This window comes from Ziziphus jujuba, chromosome 2, assembly GCF_031755915.1.
Source record: "Ziziphus jujuba cultivar Dongzao chromosome 2, ASM3175591v1".
Lineage (NCBI taxonomy): Eukaryota > Viridiplantae > Streptophyta > Magnoliopsida > Rosales > Rhamnaceae > Ziziphus > Ziziphus jujuba.
The window spans coordinates 22,514,988-22,528,139 of NC_083380.1; the positions used below are offsets into that span (position 1 = coordinate 22,514,988).

General features: G+C 32.7%; 2 protein-coding genes across 3 annotated transcripts; one reads left to right on the forward strand and one right to left on the reverse strand.

Annotated features, from left to right (window-relative positions):
• Positions 1–1,297: 1,297 nt before the first annotated feature.
• Positions 1,298–5,952, reverse strand: LOC107419073 (protein MICROTUBULE BINDING PROTEIN 2C). Its single transcript, XM_016027795.4, has 5 exons — positions 5,615–5,952; positions 5,188–5,271; positions 2,903–3,259; positions 1,973–2,191; positions 1,298–1,639 (listed from the first exon to the last, which is right to left on the reverse strand). The coding sequence occupies exons 1-5, from the start codon at positions 5,837–5,839 to the stop codon at positions 1,484–1,486; spliced, it is 1,041 nt and encodes a 346-aa protein (XP_015883281.1). The 5' UTR covers positions 5,840–5,952; the 3' UTR covers positions 1,298–1,483.
• Positions 5,953–7,659: 1,707 nt separating this feature from the next.
• Positions 7,660–11,912, forward strand: LOC107419074 (uncharacterized). Of its 2 annotated transcripts, none has more exons than XM_025073938.3 (5): positions 7,660–8,119; positions 8,846–8,857; positions 9,927–10,651; positions 10,950–11,239; positions 11,531–11,912. In XM_025073938.3, the coding sequence occupies exons 3-5, from the start codon at positions 9,995–9,997 to the stop codon at positions 11,637–11,639; spliced, it is 1,056 nt and encodes a 351-aa protein (XP_024929706.1). In that variant the 5' UTR covers positions 7,660–8,119; positions 8,846–8,857; positions 9,927–9,994; the 3' UTR covers positions 11,640–11,912. The 2 variants fall into 2 exon arrangements, with proteins under 2 accessions (XP_024929706.1, XP_024929705.1); XM_025073937.3 differs by having other exon boundaries at positions 7,661–8,119; positions 8,846–8,939.
• Positions 11,913–13,152: the final 1,240 nt, after the last annotated feature.

The window sequence follows — 13,152 nt, forward strand, 5'->3', positions numbered from 1 at the left end:
TTGTGAAAAGGGCAACCATAAAACCTTATAAATAGATGTTTAATTTTCAATTTTGAAATATATTACACAGATTAAAAATAGTACAGTTTTTTTCAGACTTCAGGGAGAGTTTTTTTAGAGAAGTTTTTTGTGTATTTATTTTAGAGAGAATAATACATCTTTTTCTTCTTAATATATTTTGTGTTTTGTCTTTCTTTATTTTCTGTGTTGGTTTTTTTTTGTTTTTTTGTGATCAAAGGATCACAACAACTAGTATTAAAGCCAAAATATCAGAGATAGGGGTCATCGCCAACAGGCTCAAACAAAAATTTGAGCATGCCAGGAGATAGATCTCATCGAGACAAAGAGAACGAGCCTAAACAGACCTCCATGCACCCACACACATGCCGTCACGCATCGGTCAAAGTTTTTTGCAGGTTTTTACATGACTGTAAATGTGCCATGCGCCACCCATGAGCCGCTGAGCTGTAAGTGCATCGTAGAGCCTAGCCACTGAGCTGAGTTGTGACACGTCACCTAGCCACATCATTAATATGAAGTAACAATCTCCTTTTGACATGGACAATTGCATGTTTGTTCCAATCAAGGTATACCAAATTTCTTAATACTTCCTACTTGCAAGTGTTTTAGAGTTTTATGCTTTAAGGGTTTTTTTTTTTTTTTTTTTTTTTTTTTTTTCTCTCCCATAAATGAGGGAAAAAAATTATAGGCATATCATTCCCTCAAGATTTCTTAAATTTACTACAATATCAATGAGTATTTTTCTCCGTTTTATATGTTAAAATGGGAAATAGTTAATAAAACGATCAGTGTTTTGCATTGTATGGTATACATTCCACATGTTACTTAGAGCTACCATTTTGGATGTTCTTAGATGGGATGAGTTCCGTGCTTCTTCGAAATTAATATCCCGTTTCAAATTCCAAGAAAGTAAATTTTTTAAGTTGTATTAGTAATTCATGGCTTAAATCTTCGATATAGTTTCCAATGCTAGAAATGGATGATTTTTAAATAACAATATAGGTAGTGGCAGAAAGTTACCAGTATTGTATGTCGGATTTGCCCATTAAAATTGATGATTCACAAAGTTTTGATTTCATAAGATTATCTACGGGTTATAAGCCTAAATTTATAAAATTGAATCAAATAAATTTCCAGTTGAATCTAAATAAATTCTTAAAGATATCAAATTTGTGCATGATTTTAGTTCAAACCACGTGCAAAAACCTATGTGTGTGTGTACATATATATATATATATATATAGGTATTTAGTGTTTTTATGTTGAGAATGTCATAGTTAGGAACACTGAAAAGTGAACGTGATATTCATGTTTCATACTGTAATCAACAACGGTTCACGAAGCCCAAAAAAGGTGTTTAAAAAAAAAAGGTTAATATTACAATAAGAAACCCGTCAATTGAAAAAGAAACCAGCATGTAAAAAGCCTATAAAAGAGCTGGCGGAATGTACCTAGCTTGACTTTATGTTCTAAAAACAAATGATTGAAGATGTAACCTTGCTTTGGCAGCAGCAACAATAGATTCTTCATCTTGATTTTTCTTTGCAGCTGCCACTGCTGCAATATAAGCTTGCCTAGCTTCTTCCATTTTCTGCATCTCCATGCCGTCCAAATCATCCTGTTTAAACAAGCAAAAATTTTCGGATGACAAAGACACATTAAAACCACATGCTTATAGGAATTTCTGCATCAGACAAGCTAACAACTTCTAATGTTTAATTTTGAAGTTCAATAATTTAACCATTTCTACTATTTCATCTTTCTCCACTTAAATACACAAACCAGAGTCTTATCAGGATTATTTTCTATTTTTTTTAACCAATAACCATATAAAAGAAATACATACACTGTACACACACATATGGGTAAATGAATAGAAGAATCTTAAACGAAAAGTAAAATAATCAGCAAGAGAGTTAACTATGTACGAGGTAGGAGGCTATGAGCTTACAATAGGAGGAAGATGATCCAAATTACAGGGTAAGACATCATAATCTTCAGCATATACAGTGGTATTGGTTTTCATCAAGCCTTCAAATACCATCATAAATGATGAAATCTCTCCCCGCATCAAGTTTAGCTCTTCCTGAAGCTTCTCCACTTTCGTGCCAGACGTCATTGCTTCCCACTGTATCTTCTCCAATGCAGCTTGCTTGTCTGCAAGCTTAATCTGGAAAGAAGGAAAGCTCTTATAATAATATGATTCATAAAAATCTTTGATGGACAGAGACACAGATTCCACATGACATTAGTTCCATTTTAAGCAAGTTGCTATTCTGAACCTTGTAGATGAGAAACTATATCCTAGGCATTGGTTAAAAAATCAAACAAAATAATCTCAACTCAAAACCTAGGAAAAACAGTAAGTAAATAACTTCCAATAGTTGGTATCAATTCTAATGCATTCTATCATTCAACAATCTGAAATAGCTGTTATTTCCAACCACGATTTTGGAATGAATTTAAAACTCAGGGATTTTGTTTCTACAATGATGCAGATCCTATTTCAGACTATGGAAGTTTTAAACAAGGTCATTAATATCACAAATAAATAAAGAAGCAATTTGAATAAACCTTCCATAGCAATTAATGCCCAATAGCTTCCTCTAAAAGCTCTAAGACATTGAGTATTGCCATTAGAAATCTTCTGTAAAACACTAATACACGAACCCAAATTAACATCTATACTTTTATAACTTCAAAACATGAGAAAAATCATATCTCAATTTACATGTAAAGTGCAACTATACTCAAAAGTTAATGCCCTACATGTCTAAGGGAAACCATTTATATCGATCCAACAATTCATTGTTAAAGAGTCTTAAGACACCATACCCAGTTTATTAATCTTATACAACAAGCATAAGCAATTTATAAATACCTTTGCATCAGAAAGTTGCTGCTGAGTAGATCTGATTAAAGAATCTTTTTCACCCGCTTGATGGTTTAGTTCATTGAGTTTGGCATGAACAGCATTCAATTGGTTCTTTGTAACCTCGGCTGATTTCAAGAGTTCATCTTTCTCAGATAACTTCCTTTGCAGATCCTCCACTTGTCCCCTTAACACATCCAACTCTTCTCTATCCTTATCGGCTGCCAAAGCCCTTGAGGAAAATATTGAAAAGTTCTCAGCATCTTGGTCATTACATCCATTCTTTCCTTGATCCTTGTCTCCATGATCCTTTTTCTTTCTTGCAGGAATGGATTGTGCTGCATTCCTCCCTTTTACTTCAGTTATCTTCAACGAACAAAAGGAGCAAGCACATCACCCGTTTAAATATGCATATCCAGAAAATTATCTGAATTGTGTAACTTTGAAGAAAACAGAGCAGTTTAAAACAACGAAATCAAAATAGCACTGCCAGATAACAAATGAAATGCTAAGAACCAAAGTCAAAGGGAAGCAAAGTTCTTTAATGCATTAGCAACAATTACAAAGGCAACTTGTAAATGATGACTTGCTGAAACCTTATAAAATTTTACATAGAAATTTGCCCGCATCTCTGTACCTAATTGTTAACTCTTGAAAGAGTAATACAACATAGATATATTAATAGTTGTCGTACTTCTATACTGGATGACAATCACTCAATTCAAAAAACATTAACCATAAGCTTATTGTACACACTATTTCTTTATATATTTTTACTTAAAAAATAAAATAAAATAAGATGCTTACAGGAGACCAAGGAGGCACAACAAATGAACTGGAATAGTAAAAGAAAACAAGTAAAATAATTTAATTTGTTGAGAAAAAGAAAATGTTATATAAAACAGAAAAGATAATAAATGGGATGATAATTAGACATCCACGCAACAGTTATCTTGATAATTCATCTTTATGTCAAAGAAAGGCATTCCCCTCCCCTGAAAAGACTATCCTTTTTCACTCAGAACACAGACACCATGTCGACCAGATAGTTCATGCACAATTTCCTCAATTATTCTTGACTATACTGCCTTGTCAACATGCATAAAGCACACTTAAAGGAACCACTAAAACCAACAGAGAAACATAAGACCCACATTACCAAGCAAAAGGACAATCCAATAATAGATTATTCACTGTTTCTACCATGATTTGCTATAAAAATCAATTGACAAAGACAATCTCTCTGTTTATAAATTATCAACCTCAGAATCTTCTCAAAGGAAGAATTTAAAAAATGGCACTATGGGAGTAAATTTTCTATGCCATAAATTTTTCCGCTGGAAGAAACAATAACCTAAAGACCCAACAAAATGACTCAACCTCACTTCAATTCTCTACATAATTAACTATACTCTGCCTCACCCCAGCATACAAGCATGAGACATGAAAACAATCTACAAGTCCACTAATTCCAATTCCTACAAGTAAACCATCAGAAATGAAAAATCAGTCTGCAGTTGCTCCTAATAAATTACCAAAATCAACAAAGTCAAGTTTCACCGGTCTGCATATAGGCTTGTGAATGACATACTGACATGTTGCTGCACAACACGTTCCTCAGCAAAATTAGTTACTTTTAAGGCTAAAGACTCTAATTCAATATCCTTGAGAAGTTTCATCTGTTCACATCTTAAACTGGAAGAAATTTATTAACAGGATTTAGCTTTCTCCAAAGCTAACTTTTACTAACCATTTGAGATAACATCTAATATAGGACACTACCACTTTTCCCTTTGAGGTCAAAAGAATCAACAAAGCATTTCAAACATAGGTAATATAATATAGATCAACTTCTCTAACTTTTGTCACAATTTGTACACCTAACAAAATATTGAAGAAAATATGGGATGGCATGATGGAAAAATTCACTTATGTATATATCAGTTATGCATTGCTTGGGCAGTAAAGTAGGCATACTGACCATGCATTGCCATGAGACTATAGACTAGAATTTACTACATTAGAAAATGTCACACGTCAGTTTTTTCATCATTAAAGCCAAAAGCAAATAATTACCTTATAATTGCCATTTGATTGTGGCATAATCAACGAAGTAACAAAAAGAAGATAACACCATTAACATTTACAACCTAAAGACTTACCAATCAAGAAAGCTACGTCGTTCACTCAATCAATTTCTAATCTCAACCCCATAAAGCTCAAAATCCAAAAATATCCATCTTTTAAAATAAAATAAGTCACGAATATCAGAACCCTTTAGTGTAAACTCTTACTTTTTTGGATAGCGATTCTCTTGAAGGCGTCTTGGTGTAGACCATCGAACCCCGACGAGTAAACGAACTGCTTGCTTTCCTATCCTATAAACATTGCTATCAAATTGTGAGGAAAATATCAAATACCCAATATCTTAATTTTCTCAAAAAAACCAATCACTCCCTTCCATTTCTAAAAATAGAAACCAAAAAGGAAAATAACAGAGCAGAAAAAGAAAAATTCAAACATTTACATTTTAATCCTCTCTAATCACGAACAAACCAAAATCGCCGTTTCCTCCACCGAGATCAGACCCAAGTCCACCACAATTAGACGATAACTAAATCCCAAATCCTTTCTTTTTTATCTCCTCCCAATTTCTCGGAAACCAAACTCTTGAAAAAGAAAATTCAACAAAAGCCCAATTAAAAAGTCTAGAGAGCTTACGATGAGGGATTGAACGAGGGGAACGATCTCCACTAGGTCGTTGAAGAGTACACGATCGAGATTAGCGTTCGTTGCTACCCCGGCGCCGGCGCCGACGGCAGAGAGTGAAGACTGAGTTCGGTGGTGAGTCGGGGACGAGTTGGATTCTCCGGAAAGCCACGAGTTTGGGTCCCCATAGCCACTCCCATTGTCTTGTAAGTCTACGAAATGCTGTTGCTCATACATTTTTCTTTCTATTTTCAAATTTTCAGCAACTAAATTCAGAAGAATAGGGAAAAAAAAAAATGGTGCTTTACAGAGCGAGACCAATCGGAGAATGGTTTTGAAATTCTTTCTTTTTCAGACATCAATTTTTAAACGTAATTTGAAAGAAATTGCTTTACTTTGCAAAAATACCCCTCATTTCTTTCATAATCTACAAGAACACCCTTGCAGCTTGCTCCTTCAAAATTAAAACCATCCCTCATTTTTTCCTGCAAAATTTGATATACCAATTAACTCTTTGATTTTTTTTTCTTTGTTTTTACATTTTTCTTGTCAACGAAATGCTTTTCTTTAACATTGTTGATAAAGTATTCAAACTCGAATAAATACTGAATTATTATCTTAAAAAACAGTAATTTTTATAGATGGATTCTTCTTAAATGTCTAATAAATCCTTTGAAAATACAAAATATAATAACTAAATCAAGATGAAATAATTCAATAAGTATTATATCTTGTTTACTTTTTCTAGATTTTACAGTTAAAAGTTTCGTTTGATTAACATAATATTTTAATATGTTTTCCAAACAAAAGTTAAATGATTTAAATTTTCTTACATTTATTTACAAGTTTTAATTAGGTAGGAGGTCTTAAACTTTATCATATTTTCATAATTGTTAATGCAATAATTTATTTGCTTTAATGGACCAAAAGTAATTGTAATTTGTTTGTTTTACTAATCCTAGATGGCATTGTTTAAAAAAAAAAAAAAAGTGATATTATGTTTTCTAATATATTAATTTTTCATCAATTAATTAGTTGGTTAAACTTGAAATTTTTTTTGTTTTTCTTTAAGACATTGTATTATTTTAAGTTATACAATATATAGCATACAACGAGCAGTTAAAAACTGCCTTTTTAAATCTTAGAGATCAAAACATTGATTTCAGATTATATAGAGAGAAAAAAAAAAAAAAAAGGCACTGAGAAAAACAAAAAAAAAGACAAATTAGAAGAAGACAAAGAAGAGAAAAAGAACTTATGGAAATAGTAGAAGCAAGTGAAAATCTTCTTACGAAATTGTAAATTTGTAATCATAAAATAATAAAAATACACTAGAACATAGTGTACTGAAATTGTTTGAAGAAGAGGGGGAAAAAAAGCATATGAAAATCATGTTATAAGAAGTAAAAATTCTACGTGGAATTGTAGCCGTAACGAGAAAAAAACAAAAAAAAAAAAATGCTACCTGGAAAAAAAGTGGACCTCCATGGTCCATCTAAGATATTAAATAACTGTGGACTATCATTAATTATCAGGTAGAACTTTTAACATGTTAGTTAAAAAATCCAGCAGCGCAAGAAAGTTTCACAATAAATGAATGGTTCATGGACTTTAAAAAACAAGAGAACTTAAACTGTTAATTATTAAGCTCAAATTGTATGTTTACTCTTTCAAATTTCCAGGTGAACATTTTCCGTTTCCCTGAAATTTTTTACCATTTGTTTTCCCACCAAACTTATCTTGAATATATATATATATATATATATATATATAATATGGAAATTCTATGGTGAGGGCGGTAACCGTCCTCCTCATTATAGACGGACTATATATATATATATATAATAGTTCCAGGAAACCGAAAAGGGGTTTCTCTTTATATGGTATATTTCCTTTTACGCTGTCAATCTGTACATATATATATATATATATATATTGGTATAAATCTGTATAACTTTTCCGCTGTCAACTGTATATATATATATATACATATCTATATTTGGTAATAAATCTGTATAACTGATAACCATGTATTTTTTGGTTATAAGATGAATAAGAAAAGGAAAACTGGGTCCCAAGTTTTATGCTGGATTAAGGAGTCAATGAAATCTTATCGAAAATAAAAGTAGAAATTGGCAAAAGGAGGAAGCAGGACATGTGAAAGTGTCACTAAAGAAGAAAACGAATAAAGGAGATGTGGAAGATACATAACATTGAAGGTTTTGTGTTGGCAAAGTGACAGTTCAGTTTATAAGCATCTAATATCTGTTTTATGGATATTTAATGCTTTAAACTGTCCTTTCATTGCACACTTTTCCAAACAGTCTGCTTATTGTAACAAGGGTTTAATGCTACATATTTAGTACTTAAAAGAGTCCGAATTTTTATCATTCAGAGTTGCAAAACCTCCATTTCTATTTATATCTTGCCTTTTATTGTTCACTGTATTCTATATTAATTCAGGAGATCAGGAAACATTCAAGAACTTGCTTGAGTTTCTTCTAGACTGAAGGAAAGGTAGATTTCTAAACTCTTTGTTTTAGTTTGAATTGTTCTTTAACTATTACTCAGAAGATTGAAGCAGGCAATAAATCTTTGTTCTTGTGTGGTGTTTCTGAGAAAATAAAGTAATTTGGAGTTTCTGAAAATTAACTTTTTTTTTTCCTGTTCGTTTAAAGGTTTTAATTCCAATACAGCCAAGTTAAATGGATTTTTATTTATCTAGAAGATATTCTCTCCGGAATCTTTTAATAACCTCTGGAAAGATGTAGAATACTTTTGTGGAAGAATGATTGGGATAGGTTTATATGCTTAAGATATAGAAGGGCCAAAATCATCAGCTGAGTTCATTGGACATAATAAATATCTAGGCATCTAATCATTCTGTTTATGTTTCCTTTTAAGGATTCTTTCCTTATTATGATTATATTTGTTTAGCCAAATATAAGGTCACTATATTTCCTCATCATTTTGATAAATCAGATGCCTAAATATTTTTACTGTAAAATGACAAATATGCTTTTGTGTCCTAGATTGGGTTACTTTCACAAGATTACTATCCTAATTAAACAGTAGCCTTTTTTCTCTGTCTTTCTGGTTTGATGATTTTCATTTCTAAGTGGTAGTACTTTCAACTTTTTCATCATTGATTAAGTTTAGATTTGCTCTTTTTTAATCATTTCTTGCACGAGGAAGTTCACGAGAAACATTTTGCTAATGATAAATTTGGCTACTGCTTTTCAGGTGAACTTTGAGGTAGAGCCTTTCAGCCCAGATTTTTCGTGTTTTCGTAATAACTATTGCACTTTTCCGGTTTAATCAGTGGTTGCTCGCCTAAGTAAGCTGAAAGTCCTGACATTTTCCTAGATTTCCTTTCTTTGTTCCCCACATCAGTTTCTTCTTTTTCTGACAAGAGCCAGGATTCTTTTCTTTTTTTTCATTTTTTTTTTTTTTCATTTCTTAATATAATTGATGTTCAGCATCTAGTTTAAACCATAAGTCACTATGATATATCCAAGTTGATCATTTTTTAAATACATGGGACTGGTCTCATTTGTATCATTTATATACAACGGTAATTTTTTTGTGACAAATATAGATTCAAAAATGGAAGTTTATTGAACCAATTTTTAACTTGGTAAGCACTTCTTGTCTGGTTTTTAACAATTTAAGAAGATATAGCTTCATATCTGCTCAATTTAATCTTCTTAGGCAACACTTTTTGAAATGTTGTTTCTTGCTTTGGATGCTCAAAAGCAGCAAGTGTTTGGAAGCTTTATGGAATATTGTAAGCCTCTAGAAGTGCTTAAAACCAAATTCAGTGAAGTATAGCTTCTCACCTAAAGCTTCTAACCAAACATAGTTAGAAAGAAGCAAAATCAAAGTTATCCTAAGCAAGGCCTTAATTTGTTTCAGTTGTCTGAAATCTGCTAAGACAGCACACTGCCTTGAATAGTGTGCTTCTTGAGAATCCAGATCATACTTCACAATTATTTGAAGCTCCTCTCTTATGTAGAGCTTCCTATTTGTTTTGATGATTTTTTAGTTGAAAGACATTGCTCTAGATCAGGTATGCTGTCGTGGCTATAATTTCTTTCCAATTTTAGGAACAGAATTTGGTAATTAGATTATTGATGTTTCTTTGAATAATTTGAATTAACCCAAGTAAATTATATACCTTACATATTCCATCCTAAAGAAATGAAAGTGACGCAAACATTGAATTTTTTTTCCCATATTATATCATTTGCACCTTGAAGCCTTTAATATGGTCCATGAAGTGCCTTTCCTAAATTCTTTTGTTTATGTCCATACATTCTTTTAGGTTGCCTTAGAAGATGGAAAAGCATCTTGAAGAAAATTAATTACGCATTTTCTTCAGATTGAGACTACATGTACATGCCAGATGGTGAATCCATGTGCTGCCAACCAACTCTATCCTACAAGCCTGATTACAAGTCTTTCAAATTCAATGACAAAAATGAGAATATGAAAGAACACAAAGCAGACAAAGGACCAAGCACTCCAGAAGACTTGTTTATTTCTGAGGTGGAGAATCAAGGCCGTGGAGTAATACCCTACCCGGTAAGTAACTCTGTAAGAGATAATGAAGATTGGATAGACAAAAGGGACTGCCATGGAGAGCAGTATGTTGGTTCTCCTGGTGACTCAGAGTGGATTGTTAGAAGAAAAAACTATAATACAAGAAAAAGAGCAATGGCTATGGAGTTTGAATTGCCTGAACTGGTTGTTTTCCTTCAAGAGAGCCGCTATCATTTTGTTAAGGATATATGCATTGATAAGGAAATGCCTTCTCCTGTCAAATGCTCTGTAGAGAACTGTGAGTTAGATCATAATAACATCACTTGCCTACTGAACCCTGATAGTGAATGCATTAATAGTGGACCAGCAATCCAAAATTTGGAAACTTTTTCATCCATTTCTAATGGGTCCAAACCAGAAAGCGAAGTTGATAAGGACGCAAAAGACGCGATCTCTGTTGATCATTTCACCAAACAGATTGTACCTGAGTCACTCCTGGTTAGAGAGGTGAGATGTTAGTTCCATTTCCATGTAGAAATCTTATTCAGTGCGGCAATCTAACCAGCTTACCGCTTATTCAGGAACTTTTTGCCTCCGGAATTGATACATAGTCCATAAAATCGTCTAAATTTTTCACTGAGTTGGGAAATTCATTTAGTAGCATGAAGTTCTGCTTTCAGCATGATTGATAAACTTGTCATAAATGTACAATAAGCAAGTGGTTATGTTTCCATTTTTGAAGTTGTCTTTGGCATAGTTTAAGCAAATTGTTATACAGAAACACTCAACTTGGAATTTTGTTCAGATTCAGAAGGCAGTTTTGGCAGGCTCCATCGTATCTTCTAAGGCTGAGGAAACTCAGGAGGAAAGGCAGACCAGAAAGGCCTCCATAGTCACAGATGAACCTGAAAATGAAGATGGGATATTATTGGAAACCCCAACAGGAGGATTAGGTCAGCTTCATCAACAATGTGTTGGAGAATCAAGTACTTCTTTTGGTGTTGAACCCTTTTCAGGCCCCATACTAAGCTCTCGTTGCATTTCTTTTCGGTCAAACAGCAGCACAGCGAGCTCTCGGTCTTTTGCTTTTCCAATGTAATTAGCTCATTTTTAATATCACTTTCTTTCTTTCTAAGCTATATATACATATAGAGAGAGAAATACTCTACTGGATGGGCATTGTATGTTGCATGACATCCCATTGACTATTGACTATATGTAATCCGTGCCCGGATTGCATGTAATTAATGGATTGTATTGTAGGATTATATGAAATCAATGGGCTGCTAGTCAACATAAGGTGCCCAACGTTACCTAGTAGAAAACGACTGACTGTATAGTATTGGAGTAATTGATAAGCCTTGGTTTGGGTTTTTACATGAGCAGATTAGCGCCTGAATGGAATGGCAGCCCAGTAAGAATGGTGAAAGCAGACAGGCCATCATTAAGAACGCACAGAGGTTGGGGAATACGGTTCCTCTGCTGTAAATTCTGAGTGTTTATATACTTTCCATTTTTTGGCTTGTTAATTCGTAGTCATTGTATTTTTGTCTCATTCTTTTTACTTGTTTTCGTGTGGAAGATCCATAGGGTGATGCTTATGGTTTAGTGTGTATCTTTCTTATGGGCACAAAAATTTAAAAGAGTTCAATTTCTTTTGAGAAGTCTAGTCGCACAACCAAAATAACTGTATAGTTGTTAACATCTAGGCTTTTCTATAATTACAATTTTACTATAATCTTCAATTACTATTACAGACTTTTTTCCCCTTTTTTTGTCTGAATCGTACCTTGGTTATTCAACACTTGTTTTTTAATATAATTAGATTGTTTGACAGATAACAGCTGAACATTCATCCATATATTCAATTGTCTATAATTCAAACGTCTAAAAAATATATTCAGTTGTCTATAATTCAAACGTCAAAAAAAAAATTATTCCGTTGTTGTCTACTAGAACAAATCTAGCTTTGATTGGACAAAAAGTGCTGAATGCATGTTCCATTTTTCGAGCAACCGGATATCAAACTCATAATAAACCTTTATGTCTAACTTGGAAAGTGCTAAAATTTTAAGGAAACTGATAGTTGCGAATTCGTTTTAGGCAAATTAATTTCCTGAGTTTTCTTAGAATTATTTTTTTAGTGTCTAGTTAGTTATAAAACATTTAAAATTTGTAATTTAAAATTAAAGATAAAATTATATTTAAAAAATTTATAAAAATTATTTTATAGGAGATTTAAGAATTATATTTTTTAGAGGAATCACTTTGCACCTCACTTTTTCAACTTTTGAAAATTAATTTATCATAGAATACACAGTTTTACCTTTTAAAAACTATCCAAATACAAAAAATTTCAAACATAAACAAAGTTTGGCACTTTCAAAAAAGGACCTGAACTTAAAATGTATCTTAAGTATATCAGACCAGCCATACAATATAAACTAAAACAACCAAATCAAAGAATACAAAAGTAGAAACTGTTGAGCTTATGCCAATGTTTTACATGAGGAGGTTAATATGTGAAGCTGCTAGCGCTGGAATGAGATGCTTGTTGGCTTCATGGTAGAAATGGCAATCGGGTGGGGTAGATCCAGATTTGGGCAAGCCTCACATGACCTAGCCATAACTTGACCTGAACCACAACCCGTGACCTGATTAGATTAATTATCAACTGGGTTTTGCCCGATCTAACCTGTCGGGTTCCCTGACCCATTCCGATTGGAAGGAAAAGAAACAAAAAAACTTTAAAAAAAATTTTTTTAAAAAAACTTACTCATTTTAGAAAGGAAAATCAAACTTGCAGAATATACTCAAAATAAATATGAAATAAAAAAGAATTAATAAAAATAAATCCTGAAGACTCTATAAAGTAGAGGTACGTGGTGAGTCTATCATATGGGTAAAAAAGGACAGCATAGCCACGTACAATGTAGCTCTTTAGTCATTCCCCCGCTACTTAGAACTATGTATTATTTCACAACAAGCAGAGACTTATATTAACCAAA

What these genes read in the sequence shown, in the direction of transcription:
- LOC107419074 (XM_025073938.3), top strand. Translation starts at nt 9,995, where the DNA reads ATGTACATGCCAGATGGTGAATCCATGTGCTGCCAACCAACTCTATCC. An exon ending in AGTCACTCCTGGTTAGAGAG is followed by an intron (nt 10,652 to 10,949) that starts GTGAGATGTTAG and finishes AATTTTGTTCAG; the next exon opens with ATTCAGAAGGCAGTTTTGGC. An exon ending in CGGTCTTTTGCTTTTCCAAT is followed by an intron (nt 11,240 to 11,530) that starts GTAATTAGCTCA and finishes TTACATGAGCAG; the next exon opens with ATTAGCGCCTGAATGGAATG.
- LOC107419073 (XM_016027795.4), bottom strand. Translation starts at nt 5,839, where the DNA reads ATGTATGAGCAACAGCATTTCGTAGACTTACAAGACAATGGGAGTGGC. An exon ending in CCCTCGTTCAATCCCTCATC is followed by an intron (nt 5,272 to 5,614) that starts GTAAGCTCTCTA and finishes CAATGTTTATAG; the next exon opens with GATAGGAAAGCAAGCAGTTC. An exon ending in TGGATCATCTTCCTCCTATT is followed by an intron (nt 1,640 to 1,972) that starts GTAAGCTCATAG and finishes TTGTTTAAACAG; the next exon opens with GATGATTTGGACGGCATGGA.